At 41.3% G+C, this 27,610-nt stretch overlaps 2 protein-coding genes across 3 annotated transcripts in view; both read right to left on the bottom strand.

The window, feature by feature from the left end:
• Positions 1 to 21,136, bottom strand: part of LOC118254347 (cytochrome b5 reductase 4) — a 34,605-nt gene extending 13,469 nt beyond the window's left edge. The window contains exons 1-10 of one of the 2 annotated variants that reach the window (XM_035559524.2): positions 20,992 to 21,136; positions 19,684 to 19,837; positions 16,906 to 17,006; positions 14,678 to 14,762; positions 11,027 to 11,068; positions 4,555 to 4,609; positions 3,039 to 3,096; positions 2,842 to 2,935; positions 2,183 to 2,215; positions 1,383 to 1,505 (exon numbers count right to left, since the gene is read on the bottom strand). In XM_035559524.2, the coding sequence (XP_035415417.1) occupies positions 1,383 to 1,505; positions 2,183 to 2,215; positions 2,842 to 2,935; positions 3,039 to 3,096; positions 4,555 to 4,609; positions 11,027 to 11,068; positions 14,678 to 14,762; positions 16,906 to 17,006; positions 19,684 to 19,837; positions 20,992 to 21,066 (820 nt within the window). In that variant the 5' untranslated portion in view covers positions 21,067 to 21,136. The remainder of the gene's footprint in view (positions 1 to 1,382; positions 1,506 to 2,182; positions 2,216 to 2,841; positions 2,936 to 3,038; positions 3,097 to 4,554; positions 4,610 to 11,026; positions 11,069 to 14,677; positions 14,763 to 16,905; positions 17,007 to 19,683; positions 19,838 to 20,991) is intronic. The other variant, XM_035559525.2, reaches the window with a different exon arrangement.
• A 1,135-nt stretch (positions 21,137 to 22,271) lies between these two features.
• On the bottom strand, positions 22,272 to 24,700 carry RIPPLY2 (ripply transcriptional repressor 2). Its single transcript, XM_035559502.2, has 3 exons — positions 24,378 to 24,700; positions 24,194 to 24,258; positions 22,272 to 22,566 (listed from the first exon to the last, which is right to left on the bottom strand). Exons 1-3 carry the CDS (start codon positions 24,549 to 24,551, stop codon positions 22,401 to 22,403), a joined length of 405 nt encoding a protein of 134 aa, XP_035415395.1. The 5' UTR covers positions 24,552 to 24,700; the 3' UTR covers positions 22,272 to 22,400.
• Between the last annotated feature and the right edge of the window lie 2,910 nt (positions 24,701 to 27,610).

Below are 27,610 nucleotides of genomic sequence, written 5' to 3'. Positions count from 1 at the left end.
ATTTCTCTACATTTAACACTATTTTGCTCCCACGGAAGTGGAATCAAAACTGAAACCCTGACAATTTAGAGACAAGGGGACACAATTATAAGCACTAACTGGGAGGGGCTATGTAAGACTAAATTATACACACAGAAGTTATGCAAAGGCTCCTGTTTGCATTGTTTAGTCTTAATTATTATGGCTGAGCTGAAAGTGCAGAGATGGAATAAAAGAAAAGTACTTAAGACTGAACATTCTGTTTCTATAAACCTTCTGGTATATTCCTTTTATTTTTTTAAATTGAACATTGAAAATTCTAACGTTAAAGTGGATAACTCAACAGTTTCTGAAACACTCATAAGCTAAACTACAATCTGCACAACCTAAGTGTACCTAAGAGATGTGCTTTTATACAGTCTTCCTTTTTTTGGACTACAGTAATCTCTCAACTTTAAAGGCCCAATTACCTTAACTAAGAGACAGTAAGAGGTATACAACACAGTGATCAACATTTAATTAGCTCTTAAAGTGTACGGCTTTGCTCTTACACATAAGGCAGACTAAAGTCAAAAAGTCAGTTTTTGAGCATAAGTAGGCAGAGGGCCAACAGAGCTTTTGAGAAACAGGGGAAGTTGCAATAACATCAGGAACACCTTTATATTATATAATATAATTTATATTATATAATATAATTTATATTATATATTTATATTATATAATATAATTGTGTAGAAATTCCTAATTTAGCTGTAATAAAAAAAAAATCACAGTGATCAGGGTAATGCACTTGAATGCTGCCTCATGTTCATACTATTCTGTTACCACAAAATGTATTCATACAAACACAGTAGCTTATTCAGAGCTGGCTTTAAGTGCCTCATTTAAGCACATGGCAAGGTACAAAGATGCAGGCTGCTGGAACAACATTACAGCATTGAAAATGCATCTGTAGTAACAGTTGGAAGCAAGGTTTTTTGTTCTTTTGCTACAGTTACTACTACATTGATTGACACAAGGCCGTGCACCATCTCCTCAGGGTCTAATGAGGTTTCCATATGGAAGAAGGGATATTATGCACACAGATAGCCATAAGATGTCAACAACTCTCAAGCAGTTTTCACCTTCCCCTGTTAGGTTCTCTTTCAGCAAACCTGAAAGACCTCCAATTCTACTGTGGGACAAAAAAAGCAAATCAAACCGAGGGAAAAAAATAAAGAGAGGCTTCTATCCTGAATATGTTCAAGAAGAATACCTGAACAGATTTCAACAAGACCAGAAAACATTCTTGAAAGAAATGAAGTATGGCTACAGAAAAGAAAAATCCTGGGAGAAACCAAGTATGCCTAACTTGCCCCCAGAAGTCTTAAAAGAACAGGTAACAGGGCCATGAAACTGTTTACCTCTGTCTGTGCGTTTGATAAACGTATTATGACTCTCCAAGGGCCGTCCCAGAACTTTCCAATGAACATTATCCTTTTTCTTTAAGATAATCTCTACCTTGCCAACTTTTTCAGCAATATTCACTACAAAAGAAAAGTGTTTCATACTGTTACTTTTACTTACATTTTGTGCAACAAAATAATTTCACTCCTCTATTATAATTAAACTCTAGAAGGATTAGTCATTTCTCAAGACACAGAGAATTAATGCATTAAATTATAATACTAAATTAAATGCACTTCCAGCTATTTCTGTGTGATGTTTTAAATGCACTTTAAAACATTACTAGCTTAACGTGCATAATAAATAGACCATATTTACTAAATACACTGTGACAATACTCACAGCCCATCTGGTCAGAAATAATGCTCATGAATTCAGAATCCTTATTTACTGGAAATATTAAACTGCCATTATTTACTTACTCCTTTCCTTTAAAGGCCATCTGAACGAACAAATAAGCTTAAGAAAACCCCACTTTAAGCAAAGAATGGTTTACAAATACGCAACTGAAAAAACTTACTTATTTTAGCATTTAGTGATACTTAGAGGGATCAGAAAACCATCAACATATTACTTTTACAGACCCCAATGCCAAAAACAAAAAAAAAGAATTTAATTTAATGGATTAATTTGGTTGACAGTGTCAGAAGCTGATGGTAAGAAAAACTTTGAAGTATCTGATAAGTCAGAAAAATAAACTCAAGTTCTATATTCTGATGTTAGAAGAGATACGGAAGAGTTGCAGGAGACAACTTACCATCTAAGTCTTCTCGAACCGCATGATCCAAGTCTGAAATCAAGAAAAACAAACTATTCTAAAGCAAAAACATTACCTTCTAGTCCTCATACACATACAGCTTAAAGCTAGAAGCACTTAGTGAAGAATGAGCCTAGAACCCTATGCATCTTTATCTGGCCCTGACATTTCATTCTTGCTTCGTATTAGGCTCAGTGACTCCTGCAAGCTAATACTTAACATTAAGAACAGCATCATTTTTCTTCCTTTAAAAAAAAAAAAAACACCACAGTGACTCACGTGAAACTAACAATCTACGTTCATCTACATCGTTCCTCTTGCCCTTGTTGAATAAGGACACTTTAATAACCATCAACAATATACACTTGCAGAAAATCCTGAACAACTTTTACACCAATTTCTTACTACATTTTATTCTATATGGCTTAGGACATCAAATAAGAAATGGAATTAAAAAATTACATACATACTAAACATGAAAATGCTAGTCAATAATGTAATTCCTTGACATTAGGCTACTTTTAAGTAATCATCTCCAATAAACGGGGAATAAAACGTTAATTGGTGTATATATATAAAACACATATGGTCTGATGAGAAGGTTTCAATAAAGCAGAATGAACATTCATTATTTTCAATTGCAAAGATACTGTACCTACCAAGTTCTATAAGATACGAGTGGTCAGCCAGGATGAACTCTCCCCTTAATCTTTTGTCTTGACAGTCAACTATCACCAACTCTGCATTCATATCCTTTCATAGGCAAGGAAAAGGAGCATTTTAATTAAATTCTCCCAGAATTCAAGCTGGATCACAACTGGATCTTGTAATCATCTCTTTCATAAAATACATTTACCTTCTGCTTAGTATATATGACAATAGTGATCAAACCATTTGTTTGGAACCAGTCATAACTGTAAAACAAAATATACAGGAAAGAAAGAAAATTATACTTTTTTTTCAGCACACCAAAATGTTTAACCAGCAGTTTTCAAGTAGAGTTTCTTTCACAAAGTTACCAGCCAATTACATTATGTACTATGTTTTCAAGAAGTAATCCCAGAGCCAATAATTTTGAAAAGACAATTAAAATAAAAGCAGTCTAATTACCCATCCTGATAGTCAGCACATTGTAGTTAAAGTTACATGACAGTGGCTTTACTTAAAAAGCATATGCATCCTCTTTGCAACAAATGAATCTTCCTAGAAAGATGGTCAAAGTCCTTGACTCCAAATGAAATTACTAAATTGCCAGAGTGGGTTCCGAGAGTTATGGATTCCACGCACGTATCACAAAATCACAATTCCCTTCATCTCCCCAAATCAAGGTTTTACATTCCCACGTTCCCAAGCAACCCAAACATTGCAATTAATAAAGGGTAAGGTAAGCAGTTGAAGGGCATTCTTTCTGATTGCTTGCATTGCCTTAAACTTGCCAGGGTTTCCAACACCTCTTTGTCACAGTAACTTACCCACCCAAACCCAGAAAAGCTTTTCCTTTCTCTTCCCGTTTTCATGGGGTCTATCCATCTGACTATCTTACTCCTGGCTCTCCACTGCGTGACACCTACAGTTCTGACCTGACTCCAGCATCATGAAGCTGCAATCCCAGTCCAAGTCAACTCCATCACCACAAGGTAACCCCTCCCATCTACATTACTACTGTCTTCTCCCTTCCCCGTTACCTAACTACTTCTGTCTACTGTTTGAACCTCTTGGACCCATAAAGAAGGGATGGTTGCATGTAACTAGTCCAGAGATTACCCATTCACAGGAGATTTTGATGCAAAGTCAGAAACTGAACCTTGAGGGCTCAAGGAACAATGGAGTAGAATGATACCTTAGTGACAATAGCAGACATATCACAGTGTTTTTTTAGGGTCTGCTTTGTTTTACATTTGCAAATTGCAGAAACCTGGATAGCACTATTACATCTTAAAGCATTCCAGCCTGAAATGAGGCACTTTTCCAAGGCATGCCAACTCATACTTTCACAGACAAATAACTCAAGTCAAAAAAAAGTAATCAGCCCAGTTGGAATCACTTCCCAGGAGTTTTCTCAAGAAGTAAGGCTGAGGAGCCAGTGAAAATAAACCATACATTTATATGTAATGCAGGGCAGTAAAAGTGTTAGAAACCAGCAGACCAAGCCAAGAAACATATGTTATGATCTGCTTGTAAGGTCAGTATGACCTCTGGCAAGTTGTTTAAACCTGAACCTCTACCATCCTCTTATAAGTAGGAAAGTTATGATACATACTCCTTTAGCCAAAACACTGAGATCTAAACATGTAAAAAGTTGCCTTCATTTACTAAGAACTGCATAGAGTTATTAAACAGAATGTGTAAAAGAATGAAAGATAAAAGCTTACCTTGGAGTTAAATCTCTAGCAGAAGCAGCTGGTACGTTCTTCTCAGAAACCATACCTACAAAGGGCAGAAAGTCATCATGTGACACGTGCTGTGACACTCATTTAATAAAAACCATTAAAAAAGATATGTATATTTATATATGTATATATAAAATAAGTATTTCATATGCAAAATACCCCTTCTCAATATATGGTATTTTCTTTCCACAGGATTGCTGGAAGTATTCATGCACTTCTTAAAATTTTGCTATTATTCAGCACTCACTCCTGGAAAGGAGGCTCCTAGAACATGAAGTTCTGTTTCAGAAATTGAGTTCCATATACCACAGAACCTGTGCATGCAGGCTTCCTGGTACATGTAAGTTGGTCTCCATTTCAGTAGGTATTAGCTTGTGCTTTTATACTTTGTGATAGCAAAGCAGAAAAAAACATTATCTGAATAAATTTAACAGAACTATTTGTTCAGCCTACGTTGCTCTACTTTGTGCTTTGCTAAGGATTTTCACAGAATTCAGCTACTTGCTTTAATTATTAAACAACATGAAAACCTGAAAAAAGCCTTTGCTTGGATACAATATTTGGTCAGCCTTTGCAAAAGTCAATTGGACTAATCTAACTAAATGGAAACAACCTATCTGGCAACAATTTAGGCACAGATAACAGGTTAAAGCAGTTGCAATCCTTCATCAATTTCAATACAAGGAAGCTAAATAAAATCAGATAGAAGATGCTGCACAGGCTTGAATATAATATGATTTGTAACACCACAGATAGCAGCAATTTCACTGGACAATGGTTAGGCAGAAGTCTAAGGTAACAGTTGGTAAGTGCTGGACAGCTGGAACTGCCTTCAACTACATTCAAAGGCAGACCTGGGAAAACTAAAAAGGCTACGAATAAAATAATGACCTAAGAAAATGAGAATTCACACATGAATTATCTTTTATAGGCCAATTAAGTTTTGTAGTTAGACTATAAGTTTAAACACAAGAATTATATGGCTTTGCTATGTGGGATGTAGATAAAACAAAGAGGACCATTCTGGTCTAACCCAATCTGCCAGAACTATAAACTGTCCAGATGGGGAATTAACCCAAAACAATTAATACATGCTGGAACTACTTATTCTTTTTTCTAATTACCCCTATGGACACACCATCTGCAGCTGCCAAGGAAGCTAAATGACAGAACAGTCAGATCATTGCAAAAGAAAACCAATCATCTCATGATAAAAGCTTTCTCAAAGGCTAAGTCTTTTTCAGGAACTATATTGGACTAAAATAGCAAGGTTTTGGTTGAAGGGATGGCCTCTGTGAGCAGAACCCAGCAGCTGCCCCATATCAGATCATGGCCAGCTCCAGCCAGCTCCAAAAGGGACCCACCGCTGGCCAGAGCTGAGCCAGGGAGCAACGCTGGGTGGGCCTCTGGGAGAGCAGATTGAAGGAAGGGAAAAAAACAACTGCTGTGCAACAGCAGCTGGGAGAGAGTGAGGAGTAAGAACCAGCCCTGCAGACCCCAGGTCAGTGCAGAAGGAGGGCAGGAGGTGCTCCTGGCACGCAGCAGCAGTTCCCCTGCGGCCTGTGGAGAGGCCCCTGGTGGAGCAGGCTGTCCCCCTGCAGCCCACGGGTCCCACATGGAGCAGATCTCCACACTGCAGCCCCCCCGTGGAGGAGCCCCCGGTGGAGCAGGTGGATGTGGCCTGGAGGAGGCTGCGGCCCATGGAGAGCCCCCGCAGGAGCAGGCCCCGGGCCGGAGCTGCAGCCCGTGGAGAGGAGCCCACGCAGGAGCAGGGGCTCTGGGGGGAGCTGCCGCCCGTGGGGGACCCGTGCTGGAGCAGTTTGCTCCTGGGGGATGGACGCCGTGGTACGGAACCATGTGGGAGCAGTTCTTGAAGAGCTGCTGCCTGTGGGCAGCCCCCGCAGGCTCAGTTCAGGAAGGACGGCATCCTGTGGAGAGGATGAAGCATCAGGGACTGACCACAGCCCCCGTTCCCCTGCACTTTTCGGGGGAAGGGGTGCAAGAAGGTGGATGGAGAGAAGGTGTTTTTAGTTTGCTCTTAGGTCTCATACCTCTCTACTATTACCAACTGTCAATAAATGAAATTTATCTTCTCTACACTGTGCCTGTTTTGCCCATGAGAATAATTGATTTGCAATTTCCTTGTCCTTATCTCAACCCTCGAGCCGTTTTCAATTACATTTTCTACCCCTGTTCGTTTGAGGAGGGGGAGCAAGAGAGTGGCTGTGTGGTGCCTGAGTACCTAGTGGTGTTAAACCACAACAGAGACATATACTATATGCTTATACTGGTCTCTATGGATAAGAGAAATTTATGATCATACACACTCCTGTATGCTTTTGCGGGGCAACAGAAATATACAAACAGCCAGAATAAGACAGGACATTCTCACAAACCAAGTTAATTTTGAATTATTCTGAAATACTGTAAGGTTCTAAGTGAAAACAAGAAATCACATTGTAATAAAAAGAGAATGATTCAGGTGATCAAAGACCCAATTAAGACCTCACTGATCCCGGTGGTCATAAATAGCAAAGAATTGGATGTGAATCCAAAGGCTAACAGCAGATAGGAAATGAAGGTGTTTAAGATACTGAGAGAAGCAAGCACCCCTGCACCTCATGAAAGCAAACTTCAGCGTGTTGAGTGAACTTGCTGGCAAAATCCCACAGCGATCAGATAGGAAGGCTACTGATAGTCTCTCTCAGGTTCTCCTTGCAACCACACTGGAGAGTTTGCTAGGTGGACTAAGATCTGGACAGAGCATTAGCAGGGCAGCCAGTTACAAAAGGTGCTGTCAACAATACGAAGTCCAACTGCTGGCTAATTAGAGCTGGCATTCCCTAGGGTATGCCAGGGCTGTTCAACATCCTGATTAGCAGCATGAAGCACACGCCCTGTCCCACTGTCAGGAATTATGTAGATGATAACAAATCAGTGAAAGCAGTTGAAACACTAAAGGTCATGGCTACAATTCAAAGGGACCCTGAAATAGGCTGCCAAAAGCTGCATGAAGCTCAAAAGCAAATGCAGAGTTTTGCACCTGGGACAAAATAATCTTATATAACAAAACGGGCTGGGTGCCTGGCTGGATAGAAAGCAGCTTTGCAGAAAACTTCCTGGGGACCTAACAGACAGCAGGAGCCAGGACAGATACTACACCCTTTTGGCAATGAAAGCCAATTGTATCCTCAGCAAAAGCATAGCAATCAGCTTGAGGAAAGCGATTCTTCCTCTCTGTTCAGCAATTGTGGGACCACAGCTGGAGTACTGTGTCCAGTTTTGGCTCCCCACTGCAGGGCAGTCATTAATATGCACAAGTGAGTCCAGGGAAGGGCCACAGAGATGGTCAGCAGTCGGAGCACAAAATATATGAGAGGAGGCTGGGGGAACTGGGCTTTTTCAGCCTGCAGAAGAAACGGCTAAGGGACGAGTTTCAGTGCGATCTTCAACTACCTAAAGAAAACGGGGTGGGGAGGAAGAAGTACAGAAAAGATAGCCAGACTCTTCACAGAGGGAAACAGCTGAAAGCAACAGACAAGTAGCATCGAGGAAAATTTTGTTTATATTATTGAAAAACAAAACAAACAAAATACCACCACAAACCTCTTCCCTTCCCATGATCATGGGGCTGATCATGTGCACACTGATCTAGCATCAAAGTTCACCCTGCTATGAGCAAGGGGAGTGTACCAAACTAGCTCCAGATGTTTGTTCTAGCCTAAATTACTTTAGAATTCGGTGAAAACTTTCCGTATCTATTGTTTTCTTTGTTCTTTGAAGGCCCAGAACAAGCCCAATCCATATTTATAAACTCCAAATATTATTAAAAAAATAGGAATGCCTATATTACTTACACTAAAGAATTCCAGCTGGTTGAACCATGAGATTTAGGTTTCTGTACTTGAAGCCCTAACTCAAACTCTCCTCCCATCACCCTCTTCTATGCCATATGTATTTTCAAGTTCTGATGCATTTATACTCAAACACCAGCTTGTTTTCAGATGGCAGAACTGCCAAAGTCATTTATTTTACCATTAATATTACAGAAATTTTCATCTTAATAGTTTGGGTACAAAATAAATTCAGTTTAGCTTGAAGGTGCGAGGTTGGGAAGATCATTTTTAAAGTATGTGCTTGATGCTAACTTGCTTTCAAACAAATAGGAAGTTTTCAAGTATGCCTTGGGAATGGCAGTGTTTTGAAATGTTGGTGTCTTTTGTTTGAAACTCATACATGAAGAGATGTCCAGGAGCACATCCACCTTTGAGACTGTTATCATGAGTAATATATTCTGGAAACTTCAGCTTTCATTGTCCCTTACATTATACAGAATTGATGTTCACAAAAATCAAGGATATATTTGATTGATCTGAGCATACTACACAATAATCATTTATTTATTTCAGATCAATACAACAAAAATGTCTTCACTAGTGCCCACAACTTCCTAAAAAAAATTAAAACAAAATAAAAAATTGGTGCCCATGCAGGCTCCTTTTTCCACATGTCAGACAGCGCTGCTTATTTCTAGTCTGTTTGATTTAAGTTTAAAAGAGCTTAAGTTTACGCTGAGACACAGCAACTGAATACAACAAACCTCTTAGAAGGTAAAATAAGTATGTCCACGACAGTCAAAGTCAGTGCAAAAACCCCAGGAACTGACCTTTCCTACTTTGGAAAAAGTCTTGCCAAACAGGAAAACTGAATACAAGAAGCAAGCATCAGTATCAGGCAATTTCAAAATCAGGCAGTTTCACTGGAAAACACAATCAGAATAATTTCCTACATCTCTTGACAAGTCACATAATCTAGACAAAAGTTATTTTTGGGAGCACAAGGGGAAGCAAGACAGGAAGAAAGAAGGAGTACTGCTTATTATTCTTTATCTGCATCTACTGTGAACATGAAAGAAACATAGGAAAGCTCCAGACAGCTAGGCAAGCACAAAAAGTAAGGATTTCATGAACAAACATAACCGAGGAGATGAACACTGAAATAGATGCTACAGTTAGTCTTCTACTTGAATCAAAATACTTATGGTATATTTAATGACTACTAACCGCTGCCAATTGATATAATTCTGATAAAATAAAGCAAAATTTGTTTTCTAATTCTCCCTGCCCTTCAAAGCAAGATTGATACATTCCAACTTCTTTGTTCCAGAAGTCAGGCAGAAAACCCTGTCACAAAGTTTAGCTTAACATCCTACACGGCTATATAGCAAGACAGGAACAGATAAAATCAGTCTTGCTTACTTTTATATGGCGTATATTTACTTGTAGGCATTATTGTGTAGCTCAAGCTTGTGCATACTGAGAAGTAAACTGCCTTTTATTAAAAGTCAAATACAACATTCACAGAACACAAGAGGATAGCAAGAAAGACAGCATGAGAACACAAGAAAACAAGATTCAAATTCATCTGACAAAGCATCGATGAATATGTTTCCTCTAACCATGCCTGGACTTGGGGGCGCACCACCATGAGAGCTTCTCTGGCTCTATCTCCAGTCGTATCTCAGTTTCTGCTCCTCCTGCCATTCCAAAATTTGACTGTTCCAGGCTCCTTTTCCTAAGATTCAGCCTAGACTTTTCCATGACCAATTTATACACTTTCATGCTAAAAGGTCAGCCTTCAGCACAAAGTGTATTGCTTCCCTTCACAGGTATTCATCTTATTTCCTCCACCAACACTCCCCCATCACACCTCATCTGATTGGACTTCATAAGCTGTATTATTTTAGGCAGCCTCTTATACCAAGATGACTAATCACTCCATAACTTTTCCCTAAAAAGATCAAAATCAAACACACAGTTCTCAATCACTAGCAACCAAAGCAACCCCCAGTGATCAAGGAGGGCTCAGTGAAAGCTTGTGCAAAGCCTGAATACTTCCCTATCTCTACAAGGACTACTGTCATCCTCCTCATATACCACAGGACTTCATTTGCTCCTCTTGGAGCTACATCATTCCCACAGTTACACCTCAAGTAGTTCAGTCACGCTGTGCTCAACTAATACACCTCCATTTCAATTCATTTTCCAGTGACAAATTTAATTCTGTGTGTTACCCAAGTTTTTGTCACATCTCTGCTACTCCAGCTGCAGGGCCACCTAGCATTTCTGATACTGAGGATTAAAAAGCCTGGCACTTTTGCAGTGGCACATTTCAATAGCATACAGTTATTTCTGATTTACCTTCTCAAGTAGAAAGCTCGTCCATCCCATATCTCCCTTTTCTATACTACTGCACAGCCATCTTCTAACACTTTCATTCACTGAATTTGCAACGCCTGATTAGGATTTTGCCTTCCATAATTCCCAAAGATCACTACGGCCTCAACATCAAATTCAAATGTAAAGACAGAGAAGCCCGGATAAGCATCATGCATTAAACAATACTCAGGTAAGCTTAAGATTCACTCCCCACCTTGCCCCAGGTGAATACTTACCATTAACCTGTTTCTTCTCTTCAGACAGGATAGAAGAAATGTCTACAAGCATTAAGAAAAAGGAGCACGACAGTAAGAAGTTGCAGCACAGTACTTGCACACATCATACTAAAAAAATAAGTCAAATTAAGGCTCTCCAAATAAATCTTCCAAAACATTAAAAGATTGACCAGGATGCTTCAGATATCAAGTCAGCAGAATTAAATGCAGCACTGATTACCATTCCAAAATATTATGTGTAATTAAAAAAAAAAAAGTTTAAAATGACAAAAGTTGCACAGCACTAAAGGGTAGGAAACATAAGAACTTCTCTGGTTCTTCAAAACAAACAGCACAGATTATCTTGTGCAATTATAAGCTTGATAGCCAAGAAGCTCGCTAAGTCTGTCAGACTTTGAAAGACACTTGTCTCAAGACAACACATAGTAGACACTGAATCTGACCTACAACTATCTAAATCCAATCTTTGGCAGAAACCCAGGAAAAGGAAAATCTTCCTTTAAGCTCATTCTGTCAAGCAGCTTTATTTGACAAGTTATCATCTGAACTTTTCATTATACCCACAGTATGCTGCAAGGACCTCCAAACAACAACAACAAAAAATACTAGAAGAAAAAAAGCAGATAAAGACCAAGTAGATGAAAACATAGTGTCAATTCATACATATGGTGCTCATCTCAAGGGCAAAGGCATAGTGTCTCTTGACCACTTATCTTTCTTCTTGTCCTCTGGATGTACCCAAGCCGCTTCTGCCTTATCTGTAAGTATATCTCAAATTTTCCCAGTATAAAGACCCCTTTTATATTCGCAAGATTTGGGGAAGTGGGAGCATCCAATCTGATCTTCCTGCTCCTTTTCATGAAGGCAAAAAAGATGAGTTATATTAATCTCCCTTTATTATGGGCTTCTGAGCCTCTCCCACTGTTCTCCATCACAGCAGCCAGTATTAGAGGGAAAATGCCAGTACAACAGCAATAAATAAAAGGTTCCTGGAACAATCTGCCAAGCATACAGTATTGCAAAAGGACTTCAGAGCTGATCAAGAATTGCCCTTATCAGAGTCTTTCACATTGTACCACTGCGAGGTGAAAACACTCCATGGGATGAACAGGCGCGTTCGCCCAAAGCCTTTGTTTTAGGTTGTATTTCTCTGTATATTCTGCTATACACCTCTTCAAGCTTTCTGCCAGTATAGGCAAGTCACAAAATCTCATTTATGATTAAAGGGAATTGTTTGAGTTCAGAAGTATTCTCTCATTTCACTACATTTTAATACACTGCACTGAAACAGGCATTTGCAGATTTGAGGACAATTGTTAGAGGCATTTCCAAGACACAGCCCTACTTCTCTCTTCCTCGGATCGTACTATAGCTCCCAGTCTCATCTCCTTGACTCAATACAAACAAACACACACATTCCAACTCCCAAGTTATGGTACCAGTGAAGTTACATACAGGCACATACTTACGTATGTCTGTGAGAAACATCAGCAATAGTAAAAGGTACAAAAGCAACGTCTGTGCTGATGTTTACAGCTGAGTACTCTGAAGGAAAGGCAAGCAAAATGATGGTGAAAAGCTTAAAGCTGTGAGGAAGAGGAATAGATAAAGAAGATAAAGGAATTATTGTCCTTTGTTGCGGAAGATAAAAGGAGAAGGGAGATAACTGAAATAATAAATCTCTTGCATGCCTGCTTACTACTCTAGTTACTGCCCAGGCCTTCTCAGCAAGTACAAACACTACACATTTCAGTGCACAGCTCCACTGCTCTGTAAGATTAAAGAAGGGGCATTTCAGAATCTCCTGCTAGTTGTGTACGCAAGAATAAGCTTCAGCTTCCTTAAAAATTTCAGTGAATAAATAATTGTACTATCTTCCAAAGAAAATCCAGAACACAGGAAACAAAACTAAGCTAAACAATCACAAATCTTCCAGCAATGCCCCAACAAACCTACATCTGACTTACTCTCATCATATGATTGCCCTAATGCCAAAAGCTCACCCTCTGCCACGAAGAAAAAGCAAATTAGGCTGTTATTTGAAGTCCTCTCATCCCTCCATACATATGGGCTCATTTAATCCTATATGCAAAGATATGCACCTTAACTGTGTTTTGTTCTTCTATTTTCAGACCCAAACTTTGCCAAATACAGTTTTCTGGAAGGACACAAGATAAGAAGCATCACTGTCTGATAGTGAAGCTGGTCAATCATGTTTTTGATAATTCACCACGTAAACGAGGATACAGAACCCACCACAAATCACAGTGTACATTGAGAATTTTGCTAGGAAGAATTTCAGCAAATACAGGCTAATCAGTTGTATTCTTCGAAAAAAACATTTCAAGCCTTAAAAGGCCTAAAGAGACACAGGCAACCAAACCCCTTCCATACAGCTGGTAACCTTTAACTTGCAAGTTTTACTACAGCAAAGTGTATAAAGCAGTCCTACTAGAGAAGAAAGCAGAGAAAAAGTAAACAGCAGAAAATGGACTGTCATAGCTGGCAGGAACAAAGATATGTTTATTTCTTTACTGACTTGCTGTCACAAAAATTCCCTCCAGTTGCAGAAAAGTCAGACTAAGGAGATCAGTAAAAGTCAGGTTTATTTTTAAATTTCTAGCTCAGCTGACAAAGTGGCAGTAACTTCCCCGTAACACCTCAACTCTATGAAGCTGTTACACTGTCAAGGTGTCTCCATACATTGCAGCACTCAGCTTAAAAACTCTACAATGGCATTAGCTACCTAGCAACACAGAGATGTAAAAATCCTCTTCCCACCTTCACAAACAGCCAAACTCAACCTAACTGCTTGGCAAAGTGATCTGTGTGCTGAGCAAGTGCATCATGCCCCTTGTCAGAAGTTGAAGAGCTGAAAGAGATGGCTGAATTTGTGAACTACAGGATGCCACAGAATCTGAGAAAAATAGTTGTAAACAGTAATTCTGTCATGCTTTCAGAGCAGATCTGCTAAGGGCCTCCATTCAGGGTCTGGTTTCAAGATACTGTGATTTTTCACTGTGACCTACAAACCAAAACAAACACTTGAGTCTTTCAAAACCACCACCAGCATTTTAGGACAATATGCTACATCTCTTGCTGTCCTGGCTCAGAAGAGTCTGTTGTATCAGCAATTTTTTTCTCTAAGTAAATTCAAACTCTAGCAGACTCAGTAAAGTGTTCTGGAAAGGATAACTGTCCATAAACTGTATTCACACGCAACTTTTAAGACCTATGTCTGGTGCTGAAATCACCAGAATGAAATTACTGACTTTTATTTCAAGATGTTCTAAATCACATCAGAGGGCTTCACGTGAGAGTTTGCCCCCCCAGGACCTGAAGAAGAAAGAGCAATCCTTGGGAGAAAAAAATTATATATATATATACACACACACACACACGTCTGTTTTCTGATGACTTAGAACAATAGACAAAAATTAGCAGTACATTATGTATAAAAGTCTTCATTTATAAAACAGTTTCATCTTCAGGCACATACTATTAAAAGACTGAATACATGCAACAGCCTTCGTCTCTATGTCAGAATACAGACTATCCTTGTAAATACGACAATTCAGGATTTCTCACAACTTTTATTCACAACTTTGGAATGAAGCATATTAGAAATTATTTCATTCTAAAAACCCTCACCTTTTGGAGCAGCAATAGGCTTGAAAGCCATTCTCCCAACAAGACATTCCTTCAGCATCGATTCATAATTGACCCAACGATGAACCTATATTAACAAAATTGGTTTTCACAACATTTGTAATTCTTACTACGTTGCTTGCTCTATGTACTAAAATACAAAGACCATTCTTCCACAGTGGCTAACATCATTCATTTTGTAGGGTTTTATTTTGTTTTCTGTTATTTACCCAGACAACAATTTCTCAAATTTTCAGTACTTATTTATCACCACTACTACAGATAACATGTCCTTAAAAACAACCAAAAAAAAAAAAAAAAAAGGACTCTGAATGTGACAGTAGTTTAATTTATTCAGGTTATGTTTTGCAGTATCTGAACATCACAACCTTGAGCTGCAAGAAAGATTTCAGAAGTGTGTTTTTATGATGCGTGCAATATAATTAACAGAACTTGTCCTTACCACAAAGGAAACTAGCCTTGTTTAGACACAAACATGGGGAAAGAGGCTGATGAGGGAACCAAAGATAGATCATAGTAGTTTAGACACATCAACACCTCCTATGAAGTTGGTGTATTTCTGTTTCTGTCTGACAATCACTGAATTATTGGGAAATTATCTATTTTAGGAAGTCAAAGGGAAGAAAAAGCAGTAGCTTTACAGACCAGAACTGAAGAAATTCCATAGAAAATGGATGGCAGAAAAGCCAGTTCTGATAGGGCATTCAGGACAACACCGCAAGAAGAGAAAAGGAAATGGAATGCAGCATGACAAATTTAAATGGTACATAAAGATTTAAAAACAGAAACTTCAAACTTGACAAGCTAAGCAGACAAGATAAGGTAGTCCACAACTTGTAGCTGCCTTTTACACAGATAATGTAAAGAAATGAATAATTTGAACAACAGTTACATTTTTCAGATATTTAACACTAGCAACCAACCAAAGTCTTAAATAAATCAGCATCTGACAGACACAGAATGCTAAAGCAGAAGGGATAACAGAAATGTCTCCAGAACAGGAAAGACATGACCCAGAAACGAAGAGGTGAACTGGTTGTTTTAAAGATCCGACCACTGTTTTCCACTCTCATGACAAAACACACTAACAAAAATGTACAAGTATGTATCTGAACTTGGTAACAATTTGATGGGTTTCTGGTAATATTTCTGCTGCCAAGATTCCTGTTTCTGAGTATTACCATACAATACTTGACAGTGCTCCAGCTACAGAATTTCAGGCCACAATTTCATACTGTATGTACTTGCACGAGAGAAAAATACAAATTTCTGTAAACCAGAGCAGCTCTGTGACCAACAGAGAATTATGCCCAAATCCAAGACTTCATTTGTGAAAGGATTAACCGAAGATAACAAAGTTAAAAATATCATCTCATCTTTCCTTTATTTACATTCATTGCTAAGCACATTTTCTAAGTAAAGGCATAACATACAGTGATGCAAGAAATATAAAGCTCTAACAATTTCCTCTCAGAAACAGAGGAAATTTCCTTTCTGCTCTTTCCCACTTTCTCAGGAAACACTTGTGAGCCAAGGTTTTTAGCATAATGTTTGTTTCTAAAAAATACCAACTCAATGAATCATCTTTTACAACACAAGATTTGCAAGCAATTCCTTACAGAAAGGACACCCATTTTGCAGACCTTTTCTTTTCAGTCTTTTCAAAACATTTAAAGAAATGGGGAACAAAGAAGAGACCAACTGTCATTTTGTGATTTGTTCACAATCAGTTAGGAGCAGTCCCAACACTTTTTCTTAGTACTTTGTTTGCTGATAACGCAGTAACCAAGTTAGCAGACAAAAGAATACTGCACGTATTTGTCAAAAAAAGTTGTCTGAGAAGAAAATGCTTCTCAACTGACAGCAGTTAATGAATGTAGCAATTTATTAAGGAAGTAGTATCTCAAGTTGTTGCAAGTTTAATTGCTATTTCTGCTAAAAAATAAATTTAATAAAATGGTCAAATTGAAGCATAATCTCAACAGCATAAAGGGACATTTTCATTTTTGTTTTTTGATACAAAATTTAAATTACATGCCTCTTTCAGCACAGGTAAGTGGAATTCCAAACAATAACCCGCTACCTTCGCTTAGACTTCAAAAGGTTTAAATCACCATTTCCACTGGAATGCTCTAAAAGAATCAGAAAACATGCATTTTTTCAATATACCTTTTAGTGAGCAAGTGCCATTTACTGCCAGTTGTTCTCACCTGATCAAAAAGATCTGTACCATCAGTTCCTGCTGCTTTCATTAGTTCATCCTCGCCACCAGGATGATATTCCATGTATGGTGTGACATTATATACAAGTCCTGCAAAAAACAGAATACAAAAAAAGATGAGTAACATTTCTACAACCACTGCAACTACTCTCCCAGCTTCAAAACCTGTGGAAAGGTTTGTGTATGTTACACAGTGTAATGTCAAGCAACAGACATCTTCAGAACAAACAGCACGGCTTTCCAAAACCAGAAACAGAAGTTACACAACCTAATAGTGCCCAAGACGTATCTTATTAAATAGAGGTGTCAATTCTACAGTGCCGTTCCACTTATCCCCGTGAACACCTAGCAAAAACGTGCACATTTAAGAGTTGAACAAAACAAACACCTGAAGGTGTTACAGTCTAGTTAAGGGGTACGAGAGCCAGAGGCCAATTTAAACAGAGACATGAAATTGAGCCAGTTAGTGCACAGAATTGTTTTTGCTATCCCTTCCAATTAAATTACCACTGATGTGCTGTCACAGTGGTTTCCCTGCCACCCATCACCTATGGCATAAAATGCCTATGGGAAGAAGCTGTCTTCTCCAAAGAAAAACTGCTACCATCAGCAGCAAAACTTCCATTGTACAGATTCAGCAACATAAAAAACTAAACATACTCTATGCTCATTAAAGGCTGATAACACGTGTAACAAATCTGCCCCAATAAAAGGACTCAGCATTCTTTCTAAGCAAGTACTACACTTAGTAATTCTCGTGAGATAAAAAAATGCTTCATAGGTCTGAAATAATGAAGTCTAATTAGTGTTGCTATGCAACCAGAGTAATTCGAGCTTGGAGAATGCTGCTGTAAACATTTAACTACAGATTTAACTCCAGACACATTGCTGCTCTTGCAGGACTATCGCAGGTCTACCCAGCAGAATATTTCAAGAAATACAACATTATCAAAACAGGAAGCTACCAGAAGTGGAACTGTACCAGTGTTTACGTAATAAGTCTGTAACACATTAAAAAAAAAAAAATACATTACTTCAGAGAAAGAGGTAGGCATTCAGCACTGGCTTGGGGGAGACACGTACTTGGGACAATCCTAGTTTGTAAGACCCCTCCTGGACAAAGAAAGGACTTTTGCATTTTACAGACCTGATCTTCTGATGGATGTATCCACTGTGCCATCTTGTGTGCAGCATTGATTACTGCACACAAGAAAACACACTACGGAAAATCCAAATGGTTAGGAACTCCTGAATATTAGACAAACGTTCAATTTACCATCTGACTTGCACAAGCAAAAGAAGTCTCATTTGTATACCCTTCACACTTTTTTTATGCCCCCTGCCATCCCATTATATATACTTGCACCCTATATGACAGCTGTCTGATGAACAACCTACTGGTTTTTGAACAGTTAGCTCCTGATTTTCTTTTTCATGTTCCTCTCAATTTCTGCTCTTTCCTAGAGAAGCACAGCTTAACTACACCAATGCAAAGACTTCATTTAGCTTTTCCACAATGGTGTTATTTTACTACTTGTCTTCATATCAAATCTACAGGTAGTCTATCAGGATTCTCAGTTATGCTGCTTTTATTTTCTTTAGTAGTTCCAGAACAACAAAAAGGCGGAGATGGGAAAAATTAGAGAGAGATACAGAAGCAGTGTAATGGAGTTCTTGTAAAAAGAAGCCTCAGGGATGCAATCTAGGGAGAGTAAGAGATTAAAAACAAAACTGAGGCATTTTTAAGTGATGATTCTGCCCTCAGTAGTAAATGAGTGGTTTTTTTTGAAAAGGATACAAACAAACCTTTACAGTTAAGAGGCTTTCTTTAGCTCTCCTCCCACTATAGTTTTGCTATTATGTGCAAAAGCAGTACACGGAGCATTAACAATGCTATTATTTTGCTGAAAAGCTAGCACTGAAGGACATTTTACTCGTACTTTCACTCTCACCCCCCTTTTTGACCCGACAACAAGGGTCACCTTTGTAAAGAACTTCTTAGCTTAACTTTGCTGGAGTTCAGAGATGACATTATGTTAAACTTCTTATCAGATCAAAGAAGTTAGCAGTAACATGAAACACTCTTCCTAGAGGCAGTCACATTAGCCATTCTGATCTTCTTAATCTATTTTCATAGAAGTGTTATCTCATAGCAAATTTAAAGCAATATTAATGCATTTTAGCCTCTAAATGATTAAACTGTAGAGCAAGTATTTTCCTACTTTCTCTAAAGACAACTAGGAACTTCATCTTCAGTACACAAAATACTCTTCTAGACAGGCCTATTGCTCCAAACCACCTTTAGCACATTGTCATTGTACACCACGTAGTAATTCCAACTTTTGAGCTAAAATTTCATAGAAGTAATAACAAACAGCATTGTCAATTACCACAGATACTTGCTATGCCAGATACAAGCAACAATTGCTCTGTATAGCAATTGTCACTCACCTTTCTAAAATTGTTCTGAAGTAGTACATGGGCCTACATATGCTGATTTCTCAAAGACCATCCTACAGATCTAAACATCTTTTAAATATATTTTTATGTCTCTAGATGCTTTAAAGCAAAAATCTTCAGCTGCTAAGGATAATTAACACTCCAGGACTGAAGACTGTAAGTACAAGTCAGCATCTTCAGCATCTTATTCTTGATGAACCTTTGTTGCCTGAGGCATCACCTTGTTCTGTTGCTTGTTTGCCGTTTAGTTATAAGTACAGCAGAGAGGTTAAACAAAAAATGCAGACGCACCATCAGAGCAACCAACCTCTTATACATATCCAGCAGTCCTCCTTTTTGTTGTGTTTGGCAAGCTCATCTTCAGTCACTTCAATTAGCCTCCCCTTTAATCCTGTCAAGTCCTTCCCACTTTTAGTTAATCGAATCCAATCCATAAGGCTCCTTCCTGGTTTTAGAGGTACCTGAAAAATAACAAATGCACCAATATTATTATGCTCTCAGGGAAGAAAAAGCCATTCAACGCACTTTTCTAAGCTCCCAAGGAAGACGGGAAAAACAAGAAATAACGCAACCCATAACCTTTACTGACATTTTGGAGCCCTACACAGCAGTAAGGCTGCTTAAGGAAGCTTCCTATCTCATAACCCAAGCAAGGGAATTCTCAAACATCAAATGTTTAGACAACTCTTCCCAAAGCAAACTTCAGGTACCTAGTCTTCCTGCGGTGGTAAAATGTTTTATCAGTGTCATTTGGGTTATGGTCTGGAAACCTATGAGCAACGAAGAAGGGACATTTGAAAATCATGGCTAGGTAGGAAAATGTTGGAAAGTTCACCTCCACCGCATTCAAGAAGACTACATGCAAACCCTACAGCAACTGGAAGTCTCACCCAGAGAAAGGTAGGGGAGAGATCTACTAGCTTACCAGGGACAGAGGCAGAACAAGACCTTAAGGATTTCTATCACCTTCCTTTCCAGCAGGATCAGAGAACGGGCACCCCTTTGCTCCAAATACTAACAGTGGAGAACAAGGACAAAGAATTGTGGTCTTACAAAACTGCAGGAAGATCAGAAGTGAGAAGAGCTAAGAGAGCACGGGCACAAGTCATGCAATGCTGCGTGGGTCTAACAGTTTGGGTCCCAAACTTATCGAGCTGGCTTTCCAAGCGAGGCCCACAGAGACCAAGTGCCCTCAGAAACACAACCAGCAGTTACACACAGTAATTCCGAGCTGAAAAGGCCATGTCTCCTCAAGAGAGGAAAATGGCTGTGACCTGGAAAGGCTGCACAGGAAGGGTTTTACCACCGGCAGCCTTTAAAAGGAGAAGCAGGAGGCATTTCCCAGCTACGCAGCTGAGCCGGGGCCGCTGTCACCACCTCTCCTTCCTCCTTTAGGGCTCGGAGCAGCCCGAGGGGGGGCGGCAGGACGAGCCCTGCCGGGCTGAACCTCAACGGGGACCCGACCGGCAGGGGAGGCCGCCAGGGCGGCAGCTCGCAGCCCCGCGGCCCAGCCCGGCGCTGGGCCCGCAGCCCCGGGGCCGAGCCGAGCCGAGCCGTGCCGCCGGGGGGAGGCCCCGGCCGTGCCCGAGCCCGCTCCCTGCTCCCCGCTCCCTACCTTGGCTCGGCCTCCCGCAGCCACCCGCTGCTGGGAGCTGGGCGCCGGGAAGGCCCCCGGCGGCACGTTCAGCATCCTGCCCGGCCCCGCGAGCCCCGGCGGGCGGGGAGAGCCGCGGCAGGGCGCAGGCGCAGGGCCGGGCCGGGGCGGTGTTAGCGGGACGGGGCGGGCAGCGCTGCGGCGGGGACGGGCTCGGTTCCTGCAGCGAGGTGCGGGCGTTTGGGGTTGTGGCAGCTCCTCAAGAACTGCTCCCACACGGCTCCATACCACGGCGTCCATCCCCCAGGAGCAAACTGCTCCAGCACGGGTCCCCCACGGGCGGCAGCTCCCCCCAGAGCCCCTGCTCCTGCGTGGGCTCCTCTCCACGGGCTGCAGCTCCGGCCCGGGGCCTGCTCCTGCGGGGGCTCTCCATGGGCCGCAGCCTCCTCCAGGCCACATCCACCTGCTCCACCGGGGGCTCCTCCACGGGGGGGCTGCAGCGTGGAGATCTGCTCCATGTGGGACCCATGGGCTGCAGGGGGACAGCCTGCTCCACCAGGGGCCTCTCCACAGGCTGCAGGGGAACTGCTGCTGCCTGCCTGGAGCACCTCCTGCTGCACTGACCCTGGGGTCTGCAGGGCTGCTTCTCCCTCCTCACTTTCCCAGCTGCTGTCACACAACAGTTTCTTCCCCCTCCTTAAATCTGCTCTCCCAGAGGCCCACCCAGCATCACTCCCTGGCTTGGCTCTGGCTAGAGGCAGGTCCCTTATGGAGCTGTCTCTGATCTGACATGGGGCAGCTACTGGGCTCTGCTCACAGAGGCCACACCTACAGCCCTCCTGCTACCACTCTTGCCACATAAACCCAATTTAGTAACAATACAGCTTAAATGAGAGAACAAGAATGACTTAAGACAAACCCCTTCATAAAAATAAAGACTAAACTGAATAACCATAACAAGTAGGATTTGGAACCCCCTCTGCATCTCAAAAGCAGCTATACTGTTTCTTTTCCATGTTAGAAAATCCTTCATAACAACACAGCATTAGAATATTTAATCCGATTCCTTGACAAGCTTCCACATGGGGCACAGAGCAAAGCCTTCCTTATTTCCTCAAGTTCTGGGGATGCTACAAGACCAGAACACTTAAAAAGAAGCCACAGTTCTCCACTCATAATATTGATGTCCAAGTTCATAGTCTAAAAAATACTGGACCTCAAACAAATAAAATACTAATCAATACCCTCCCAGCCTAGAAGCAGGAAGGGACTAAGACAAAGGAAAGAGGGTCAGATAAAGTTACAAAACATACCAATTTTATTAAGAATAACTTACATACAAATAAATTATCTTTAAAAATACTATAATACATTTTTATATTAAGCTTAAATTAAATCTTATAAGTATCCTTGGTTGGCCTTTCTTGCAGTCAGCAGTCTGATTCTGTTCTTGAGTCTTGTTCCAGGTCATCTTCATCATCTTCACTGTCCGAGTCTTCATAAAAGGAAATTGTAGCTTGAACTGGAAAGTTTTTCAGAAGTGCTTCAGCTTCCTGATATAAGTAATCATAGCACCTCGATTTGGGCCAAAATAGTCTGGAACAAGCATACAGGTCAATTTGCTTATTGTTATTATGTTCTACTTGGAGGCTGACAGACAAGAGACAGCAGTGAAGTTCTGTTAACAGACAAGCTTTGCTACAGAGTTTTCCCCTCACATGCTCGGTCATGAAACTAATCTTTATATTTAAGTAGAAAAGTGTTCTCTTGATTGTGTATTTTCATCTGAAGAAAGAAAAATGCCCTTAAAGCACTAGTATTGCAGCAGAACTATTCTGAAGCCCAGGATCCACTCCAGTACCTCATTAACAGTATTCATGGGGATCTAATCCAAATAGCACTGCCCTCATCAGAACAATTCCTAGGGAATATAATGGGTGTCAAACAGGATACCCCAAATATTTGGATTAAATTAGTAGTGGTCAATCTTGGATGTTGTTTACAGTGGTCTGAAACAAGTCTCGAGGTGAAAAGAATAAGTCTAAGAGGACCAGGCCTTGATATTTCCCCACAGAGTCTTATCTGTCCAAGTAGAATTATCCACTGACTTCTTATAGAAGGTGCCACCTGGGTCTAGATTTTAAAGTAGTCCATGCTGTATCCAGAAATTAGCATAAAAAGTGCTGATAATAAAATCTAATAAGGGCTATCAGCTAGTGATATTATTCCAGCTTATATATGCTGCTGTTCCTAACAGCATTTTGCTTAGGACTCAACTAATATCTTCTTGCTTACTATTTGGAGTAACTGCAAGAAATAGACAATGGAAGTCCCCAGAGCTCAAAGACTGCACAATGCAACATAATTAAATGCTGACTACAGACTGTTCAAAATAGAAATACATTAAGGAAGAGAAGTAGAGGGTTTTCTAGCAAATACAAAAATGCTTTCTAGCTTGCAGCTTAACAGAACACGGCTTCCTCTGCAGCACAAAGCACACTTGCTTTGTACCATCTCACTCCCAGTGCTCCCTGCAGCAGCATTCACTCATACACAGGAGCGGTGTCAGAAATCAGCCAGCATAACTGCTTAAATAGCCTGTGCTTCGGTATTTGACAGATGAGACCCTAGATTTGGGAGAAAGCTGCATCTTACCTGGAAGAACTACCTGTGCAATAACACAAAGCACCTTGCAGCAACCACTAGTGCTTCTGAATACAGATTCAACTGTAAGTTTTATTCATTTTTTCTCAGACTGACAGTGCAGATACCATCATTACTGTCACCATTAAAGCACCAGTTACACGAGCTTTTCTCTTGGCAGTGCTGGCTTGGTTCATACCCTCTCCTCCTGCCACTCACTCCCACACCTACACTGGGAGGATACAGGCACACCAAGACAGCCTAGGGACTATCCCTCACACAACCTTTTGTAACCCTGGGCACAAAAATGAGTAGCAGGGTGCTTCAGCCAACAGAACAACTCCCAAAACCCTGACAGCTTACAGAGCGACTAAGCCCCACACCACAGAAGCACACTGACAGCATGAAGATCAAGCAAACCCACAAGTGCTGGCAACCTGCACAAGGGCCTGCCGGCCAGAAGAGCACTGAGAAGAGCCCCAGTCACCCAGAAGCTACCTTAACGCCTACCCATGGATAAAAACAAACAAACAAAAAAGGGTGGGAGAAGCGCTCTGCCAGCCCGTCCGCAGGCACTTACCTGACGGGGTGCGCGTACTGCGCCAGCTTGCGGGAGCCTTGCGCCAGCCCGCAGGGGCTGCGAGGCTGGGGACGAGAGAGCAGAGGTCACCCCCGCGGCCGGCCCGGCGCCCCCGCCACCCCACCCCGGCTCCCGGCAGCACGGCAGGGCTCCCCGCAGAGCCGAGCCGAGCCGCCCCACTCACCACAGCGGGGCCGGGCAGCCAGGGCCTCCAGAAGGGCGCGGGGCTGCGGGGCGAGGGCAGGGCCGTGAGGGCCGGGCCGCTGTGATGGCGGCGGCGGCAGCGCGGTGGGGACGAAGGGGAAGAGAGGGACGAGAAGCCCCGGGGGCAGCCGCAGCGCACCCCGCCGACCTCCATGCTCCGCCACACAGCTCCTGCCACCGCCTCGCCACTCCTCACCCTGCCCTGGGCTGCTTTTATACCCCGCGGCGGCGGAGCCCACCTCCCCCGGCTCGTCTGCCAGCGCCATCAACAAAAAGGCGCCGCCGTGTAAACGCGGAGCGCGGACGCGTGCATGCCCCAAATGGCCCCGAGGGGGGGGAGATTTGGCGACGGGGTGTTAATCACACTCCAGAGGACACATGGCCGCTGCCCGGCCTCGGGGGGAGTCCCTGTGGGAACGGGGGGCGGCGGGAGGGGCGAGGCGAGGGGGCGCCGGGCGTTATCGCCCCGGCCCCGCCGCCTCCAGGGCAGCCTCTTGGCCTTAAAACCCTGATCTTTTGTCCCCAAGGGTCCCCCGTGCTCGGACACGGAGGAATTTCACCCCGGGGTGCTGGAGAAAACGCCACTTGCAGGGGTCCTTGCTTCCTACCCCGCCACCTCCCGATACTCCCCGTGGCATGTCCCCCCTGAGGTAGCATCCTTAGCTAGCACAGCGGCTTTTTATAGGGTATTTTTACCGAGGAAACGTGCCTTCTTTTATTCTTTTTCATATGCACTTTATACGGCTGCCAGCATCAGATGCTCTTGCTACATGCACGAGGTTTTATGCCAAACTCGTACCGTGTTCCCCAGTACCGAGGGAACTCGTTTTTATTTCTCTTTTTTATTTCACCCCCCCTCCCCCCCGCCTTTTTTTTATTCTCTTTACAAGATTGCAGTCACTGATGCGTGTGAGCAACAGTAGTGATCATATATAAGAGCTAGTAAATAGCAGTAGTACCAGCCCTGGGGAAGCCAGGCAGGTTGGAGGGATGGAGCTGCCCTAGTTCTGAAGGAGAGCTTCAAACCCCGTTAATTTATCGCCCACTAAAAGGCTCATGCTACAGTCTGAGGCACTGTACCCTGTGGAATAATATTGTACCTTTTTCAGCTTAGCCATAAGGAGTGTGTCCACCTTAGCACTGCCTAAGGATAGCCACAGATAGAAGGTGACTTGTGCCTTCTCCACGGTGTCTTCAGCACAATCCACCTCACTAAATGGCATTAGCAATACCTGTGTAAAAATGCTGCACATTAGAAGTTTTGTGGGAAATGTAGTCATTAATTAAATATGGCAGTAGCATGTTTTCAGGTCTTTAAGTCTAAAACAGATGTAGGCTGAATTGTCTTTCTGAAGAAAAGCAGCCTCTTGCTATTAAAGAAATAGATGCAACAGTGTAGGCTTTTAAGCTTTTGCATGCTGTGATCCGTTCCACCTTGAGCAGCGGGTGTATTCTGTCATTTCGGAGGTTTATACCATTTGACCACGTGGAAAAGTTCATAATGATTATAACTTTAGAAGTAATTAAAGGAAAATGTAGTTCACAGTGAAAAGTCCAACTTAGAACCTTAGGGTTAAGCCAAATGCTTAAAAGAATAAGATTTCCTGAATAATTTTACTGCACTGTTATGTTTGTAGATGTCTGCATTTTTTCCCACCTCATTTTCACTGTGGCCTAAAGTAAGATTAACTAAAATAAGAGTGAACAAAAGGCTCAAACTGCTTGTAAATATTCATCCTGCAGTTAGGAGAAGCAGAGACTAGAGGGAGGTAGCTAGTGCAGTAAGTTCATCATAAGCAAGATTGTATCTAATTTTTTTCTGTTTCCAAATGGCTGCTGTGAAACTTTGTCAGAAGATGTGAAGTGTAAAACAGATGTTTCAAAGCTGTCTGATGGCAGATTCTTCTTTTGCCTAGATGAAGTGAGAGCAATAATTTCTGTAGTTGGTATTTCTCTTTTGAGAAATAAAACACAGGCTGTACAAGAAAAGAAGGAATGGAGGCACGGTTTGTTGTCTAAAGAAGAAAAGTAGAAACATCCACTCATCCGTCATATTAGCAGCAAGAACAGAATAATAGAACTCAACGTCAGCATTGTTTGTTTGATAAAGCATAAAAGTGGGTATCAACATGTGCAGTAAAAGCAACAAAAAAACACATGTATTTGGCCAATGGCCCTTAGTTGTTTCAGAATTCTCTTTAGTATCTGCCCAAAATGAGAAAATGTCCTATGAAGAAAGTGTGATTTACCCATTAAAAAACAAGCTGACACAGAGGTGTTGAAAGGATAAGGAGAAAATAACGACTAGCAGCTGTTGTTCCCTCTGCATATTTTCACACTATATGACTCTTCTTGGCCCTACAGTTTAGTAATGCAGTCCTGTTTATTGACAGAAATACAAATGTCTGTATTTGCAATAATGACTTACTATCATTGACACCATGGAAAGAAAGAACCCAATATTATGCCATATTCCAACAGACCTTGAAATATAGGCTAAAAATGTTAAAACAAGGATAAAAGACTGATTTAATTTTTTGTCATGTTTGTTGTTTCTTCTTCAGCTTGTGCGCAGAGCAAAAGTAACAATGCATTTGTAAACTACGATCTGAGCTGCACTTTAATTGTGCAGAAACCATTGTTTGCAGGAGCTACAGTAACCAAACAAGGAGTTGGTCAAGTGGGAGTAACAAACACACTTGAATATATACATATTTTTTTACATTTAATAGCAGTTCTGAATTCAACATGAAGTCTGATAGAGTCAGTCGCCTCATGCATTCTTGCTTCTTCTAATTAAAACAGTGTTCTCCTTTCTTTTTAAAGAAGTGTAATTGCTGAGCTGAAGGTTTTTCTTGGTTGCACATGTGTAACTAACTGCCTTTAGTAATGTAGTCAGGAGTCAGGAGTCAGGATCCAATGCATTGTGTTGTAAATATCAGAATGGAATCAAAAGTGAAAAATGGAGTTGTATGCTTTTATTTACTCTCTTATGCAATAATAAAAATATTTGTGTATCCCATTGGTTCACGGCTTTTTGAAAATATCTCTCAAGGCCATGAATATATATTTTTTTTAATTATTTCCACTTGCCACTTTCCAAGCAGATCATACCTGAAAACTTACAGGGTTCAATTTTATTTAGCCAAAGTCTAATTATTATAGAACTTATTGTGTAATTATAATTGAACAATTGCAAATGTGATAAAAATA

The sequence above is a fragment of the Cygnus atratus genome, chromosome 3 (assembly GCF_013377495.2).
Source record: "Cygnus atratus isolate AKBS03 ecotype Queensland, Australia chromosome 3, CAtr_DNAZoo_HiC_assembly, whole genome shotgun sequence".
NCBI classification, from domain to species: Eukaryota; Metazoa; Chordata; class Aves; order Anseriformes; family Anatidae; genus Cygnus; species Cygnus atratus.
The sequence above is the reverse complement of the archived record's forward strand: the minus strand, read 5'-3'. Positions and strand labels throughout refer to the sequence as shown.

Bases quoted from the DNA above. Each gene is read 5' to 3' on its own strand.
- RIPPLY2 (XM_035559502.2), bottom strand. From the start codon at position 24,551: ATGGAGGTCGGCGGGGTGCGCTGCGGCTGCCCCCGGGGCTTCTCGTCC. The intron at 24,259-24,377 runs GTGAGTGGGGCG...TCTCGTCCCCAG, and splicing joins GGCTGCCCGGCCCCGCTGTG to CCTCGCAGCCCCTGCGGGCT. The intron at 22,567-24,193 runs GTAAGTGCCTGC...TGCTTGTTCCAG, and splicing joins CAGTACGCGCACCCCGTCAG to ACTATTTTGGCCCAAATCGA.